The sequence below is a fragment of the Saccopteryx leptura genome, chromosome 1 (assembly GCF_036850995.1).
Source record: "Saccopteryx leptura isolate mSacLep1 chromosome 1, mSacLep1_pri_phased_curated, whole genome shotgun sequence".
Taxonomy (NCBI): Eukaryota; Metazoa; Chordata; class Mammalia; order Chiroptera; family Emballonuridae; genus Saccopteryx; species Saccopteryx leptura.
Window position 1 is genome coordinate 71,555,382 of NC_089503.1, and position 6,000 is coordinate 71,561,381.

Below are 6,000 nucleotides of genomic sequence, written 5' to 3' on the forward strand. Positions count from 1 at the left end.
GTGGTTTGCGTATCTTCAAGGGTCCAACTGCTTCATGCTGTCATCAGGCAAAGCTCATGGAAATGCAATCCAGAGCTTTCAAGGCATATATTTTCTGATTGAAATTTTAGTGGGAATCTGGAAAGGGGAGCAGAGTTAAATACATGCGCTGAGAGCTGCAACGGCTGACATAACTCATCAGGCTTGTAGCTGAAATGCACCCGTCAGTGAAAACCTGGACCTGGATGTCATCCTGGACTCCTACTTATCGCTCTTTCTCTTTTTATCTTTATTTAAAACTATCCCATTCAGGCCACTATCATTTCTCACCTGCATTACTACAACAGCAACCTAACTGGTGTCATGCTCACTTTCATTTCTGGGACTTTAAGTGTGTTACTCTCTTATCATGAAATGCCCTTCCTTTACCCCAAGTCCTTTCCTGGCATACAGCCCCTAGTTCTTCAAGACACAGCTCAGGTTTTCTATGCACATAGAAACCATCCCTTACCTCCTCCAGCTGAATTGGTGCTGCTCCTCTGCCCTACAGCACTTCTCACGCTCTGCTAGTTACCGTCACGGAGCAAACCTTCGCCCTAAAACACTGTAAGCCTGCCTGCCTCCCCACTAGGCCTGGTACTCTGCCAGGGTAGAAACTAGGTCTTGTTTTAATTTATAGACAGTAGTGAGCAGGTAGCACAGTGTTTGTTGACTGACAGCCTGCTTTTCTTATTTGTGGTTTTAGGCAACTGTATCTTACCCAAGCTGCTGGACAGGAAGTGCCACCTGAAGAAATGCCCTTGGAGTCGCCAGAAACATATATAGGTATTATTTTATTGTAATGGTGATGGCTTTAAAAAAATAATAATACTGATTGAGCATCTATATGGACAGGCACCTCGTATCCAAGAGCTATTCAGGGAGTAGATACATGCCAGCTTCTCCTCTTCTTGTAGCACTTGTCCTAACCCATCACCTTTCTCTAGTCCTATTTTCTATCAAAGTCACCATGTTTCACAGGGAATTAAATAAATACTGTTGGAAAGGAAAAGAGTGTTTTCTACACTGGTGTGGTTTCCAATTTAGCCAACCAACCAAAATACCAACACACACAAAGCTTCCCATGATTACTGTAACTTATTAGCCAACCGAAGGAAATACAACTTAAAAGTTTCTGAAAATGGGTCTCTCTCTCACTTCAAAACATAGATTCTACATTTGTAATTCTCAAATTCAATTCCTACAGGAGATTCTCAAAGGTCTTTCAAATTAAAAATGTGAAGAAGTATGTATTATATTTTAATTCTTATCTGTCCAAAATATATACATAATTAATTTCTTTTCATTCATCCCAGAAACCTCAGAATTGCAACCCACCAAAATAAAAAGTAGAGACATGATCAGCCCATCAGCTGAGATCAGTGCTAGGCATCCCAGTGATGAGGAAAGCACCAGGTCTGACAAGCACCTGAAGACAGAGGAAGAGAGCTCAAGTACAGAGAGCGGGGCCTCTGATATGAAACACTTGCTATATGAGGATGAGCAGGATTTCAAGGTAAGACTCGGAAGTAAATAATTGTGACTACTAAACTAATGCTCTTTTACTAATGAATACAATTAGCCTAAAATATATATGTTGAAAAATTCTATTTGCAATTATTAGTAAAATTTGCCTACCATTTACATCTCCCACCGGATACTATTTTTATCCCTACCTTTGCCGGGTCTGCTATCTATATTCATTAATGGACCTCCATTACTAGTGTACCATTTAAATTATCTAATGCTATATAACAAATTACCCCCAGATTTAGCGGCTTATCATAATAATCGCTTGTTTTCTCTCCGGGCATCTGTTGGTTCGGAAATGGGGATAGCTCCCCTGGACAGTTCTCACTTGGACTCTCAGTCATATGTTGGCCAGAGCTGCAGTCATCTGCATTCTCGATGGGGACAGGAGGACCATTTCCAACGTGGCCCTCTCACATGGCTGGCAGGTTGATGCTGGCTAAGCTGGAGGCTTCAATTCCTCCTCACATGGGCCTCTCAACAAGGCACTTTATTGTCCCCTTGTTATGGTATCTGTCTTCTTCAAGAGCAAGCAATCCCAGAGCCTAACATGAAAGCTGCAATGTTTTGCATGTGTGCCTTTGCAATCATACGTCATCCCTTCCCTCATTACCTATTGGTTAATGCAACTATAAAGTTCCACCCAAGTGGAGGAAATGTAGTTTGTACATCATGAAAGGGAAGATTGGCATCACATTGTCAGAAAAGAATGTGGGATAGGATATATATTAGTATGGCCATCTTTGGAAAGTTCAAACTGCCACATATACTGTTAGATGAAACCTGGAGTATTCAAGTCTTGTTATTTTTAAAACTTTTGGTACGTTCCAATTACCCCCACAGTGACCCCTGGCTATTTTCCTTCTTGGTACTACCAATAACTTCAAAAAGTCCTAGAACTTAATGTCTTATAGGAAAAAAAGTGATATAAGAAAGCAGAAGAAACTGAATAAATCAACAGAAATCATTTTCACTAATTACAACTCAGTCCTGGTACCATCGAGTTACAGTTTAAAGCCTACAAAGTTCTAGTCCTTATATCATTCAAATACGCCCATGAGTATCTTGGAATCATAAGACCTAGTATGTTATGATAATCTCAGGCTAGTGGACAACTGTCTACAAAATTCCAAAACTGGGTGCAATTTGGTTGAATGAAAGACCTTCTTACCATGAAAATGTTGATGTGGTGAAAATGGCATTGTGTATGGTATGGACTGAATTATGTCTTTCTGCCCCCTGTCATTCATATGTTGAAGCACTTACACCCAATGTGACTATATCTGGAGAAAGGGTCTTCTGGATATAATTGACGTTAAATGAGGTCATAACGTGGGGCCCTAATCTGGTAGGACTGTGGCCTTATAAGAGTAGGCTCTACCCTGTAAGGACACAGTGAGAAGGGAGGCCTCTGCAAGCCAAAAGAGAGCTCATCCCAGAACCCAATCATGCTGGCACCCTGATCCTGAACGTTCCAGCCTCCAAAACTGTGACAAACGAATTTCTGTTGTTTAAACCACGTAATCTATGATATTCTATGACAGCATGAGCAGACTAACAGTGCATTAGGATTCTGAAATATATAGTAGATGTCCATTAATTTGCTTTTCTCCTCTCTTACCTTCATTATAGTTCTATAGTTATACATTTAAAAAACTAAATATAGTTAAATGCATTTCTGAGTCACAAAACATTAACTTCCTTTTTCATTCTTTGATATATACCTAAATTCTAATAAATGTTTATTGAGACCCCCTCAACATTCCAGGTACTTGTTAGATGCTTGGGAATTTAAGGGGCTGAACTGTGAGAGATGAAGTCTCAGAGATGCCTACATGGCGGGCCCTACCCTCAAATTGCTTACATGCTAATAGAAGACAAATGAGAAAATCATTTATTACTATGCAAGAGGAATGTACCACTGGCCCTGACTGGGTAACTCCATTGATTAGGGCATCATCCCGATATGCCACGGGTGGATCCCTGGTTCAGTCACATACAAGAATCAACCAATGAATGCATGAATAAATGGAACAACAAATTGATGTTTCTCTCTCGCTCTCTCTCTCGCTCTCTCCCATCCTCTCTCACTATTTCCAATAATTTTTTTTAAAAAAAGAGTAATATACCACCTGCATCTGTCTCTCTGACTAGTCTATGAACTTATCATTGTGCCCAGTACTTGATACACAGCCTGGCACATAGTGGGAACTCAGGAAAAGTTAGTTGAAGTATTAAAGGAATTCAAAAGAAAACATTATAAATTGGGAAGGCTCCCAAGGAAAAGACACATTAAGTAGGGACTGAACTGTTTCAACCCAGTTTGAGGGTGGTTGTGGGCTGTCATACAAATTAGACTTTTAATTCTGTTTGTTGATATCTTAAATTATAGTTAGTTTAGCAGAATAGGGTAAGTTTTATTGATCCAGTAGCCAAAGGTCCTGTGAAAAGTGAAAAATTCATAAAGTTTGCTCAATGTTAGATTATTAATCGTCAGAGTGATGTATGCAGATCTTTTCCTTTTGTTCCTTTTTTTTTCTTTCTTTCTTTTTTTTTTTTTTTTGTATTTTTCTGAAATGAGAAGCGGGAAAGCAGAGAGACAGACTCCTGCATGTACCTGACTAGGATCCACCTGGCATGCCCACTATGGGGCGATGCTCTTCCCATCTTGGGCATTGCTCCTTTGCAACCAGAACCATTCTAGCACCTGAGGTGGAGGCCATGGAGCCATCCTCAGCACCTGGGCCAACTTTGCTCCAATGGAGCCTTGGCTGCAGGAGGGGAAGAGAGAGACTGAGAGAAAGGAGAGGGGGAAGGGTGGAGAAGCAGATGGGCACTTCTCCTGTGTGCCCTGGCCGGGAATTGAACCAGGGACTTCCACATGCCAGGCCAATGCTCTACCACTGAGCCAACCAGCCAGGTCCTCCCTTTGTTCTTGAATAATATAGAAAACTCTGCTGCAGTTATATCATATGTACAGTGATCCCTCACCATATTGCAGTTTACTTTTCGCAGTCTCACTGTATTGCGGATATTTAAATTGTATATATCTAATTTTGTATCACAGATTTTTTTGCTGTATTTCAGGATTTTATGATATATAGATAATTTTATATATTTATTATTCTAATTATTTTTGTGGTAAAATAAGTGTGGGAAAGGTTAATAATAGTGTGGGAAAGGTTTGTAAGAGTGTGGGGAAGGTTTATAAGGCCTTAACATATATATAACTAATAAAATAAATACAGTGGTACCTTGAAATACAAATTTAATTCATTTTGTAACCAAGCTCGTAAGTCAGTCAAATCGTATATCAAACTGCTGATACTGGACCCGGGCGCCAACGCGCCAACTAGCGGCAGCTTCCCGAATCACAACTCGTATCTTGAAATTTCGCTCGGATCTTGAACAAAAATATGGACTGAGTCACAGCTTGTAACTTAAAAATTCATATGTTGATCTGTTTGTATCTCAAGGTACCACTGTATAAGGTCGCTACTTTTCAGATTTTCGCCTATCATGGGGGATTCTGGAACCTAACTCCCGTGATAGACGAGAGACCACTGTATAGCCAATTATAGAGCTCTTTTTTTACCAATTAAAGAGCTTCCTGAGGATGTATCTCCTCACTCTAGCTGGTGTTCCCCCACCAGCCCCTAAAGACAAGCCGCCAGGCTTGCTGCCGGCTCTTTAGGAGATCTTGTCACACCATGCCCCACAGGGTGTGTAAGTTCACGGAATGTTTTTATTTTCAGAAGCTCTCATATTTCACATGTTATACAGCATTCAGGCAATTAAGAGGGCCATGAGATCTGTCAGATACAGGAAACCTTATTTGGTGAAGTCGGTAACTGGTTGAATCTCTTCTGTTTCTGTTCACCACAGGATTATATAAACTTGGGCCCCCTGCAAGTGAAGCTTATGCGTGTGGAGAGCAAGAAAATGCCCATTCACTTCCAAGAGGAGGAGATTCCAGTCAGATTCTATGAAGAGGCCAGTAGCCCAGAAAGCTGCATTACATATAAAATAATGAAGTCTTTTCTTTAAGACTGAAAGCTGCAAAGTAAAAACAACTTTTCTTTATAAATGTTCTTCGAAAACTGAAATTATCAGTTGCCCATTTTATTTATACTTTGGTCCATTTTTAAACTGGGTGTTATTTCTACAGGTCATAATTACATTCAAAATCGAAGTTCCAAGTATTCAGCTAGCCATTTACCTGCATGGCATGAGTGATGAAAATGAAAGTATGATTTATCTTTCTATATTCAAGCAACCAGAAGCATGACTGTGGGCCTAAAATCTACCAATCTATGATTCCAATATGAAATAGTTCAATTAGAAAGTTTTCTAAAACAAATTTAGAGGTTTGCATAACAGTAACTACACATCTTTCCCTCTGAGCATGCTAAATGGTAGCTAGCTGTTCCACAATTCAAGCCTACTCTTCCT

General features: G+C 40.0%; 1 protein-coding gene across 2 annotated transcripts in view; it reads left to right on the forward strand.

Annotated features, from left to right (window-relative positions):
* CCDC83 (coiled-coil domain containing 83) overlaps positions 1 to 5,610 on the forward strand; it is a 61,083-nt gene extending 55,473 nt beyond the window's left edge. For both annotated transcript variants that reach the window (XM_066360707.1, XM_066360708.1), the window contains 3 exons: positions 725 to 804; positions 1,335 to 1,534; positions 5,434 to 5,610. In XM_066360707.1, coding sequence (XP_066216804.1) covers positions 725 to 804; positions 1,335 to 1,534; positions 5,434 to 5,595 — 442 coding nt within the window. In that variant the 3' untranslated portion in view covers positions 5,596 to 5,610. The remainder of the gene's footprint in view (positions 1 to 724; positions 805 to 1,334; positions 1,535 to 5,433) is intronic.
* Positions 5,611 to 6,000: the final 390 nt, after the last annotated feature.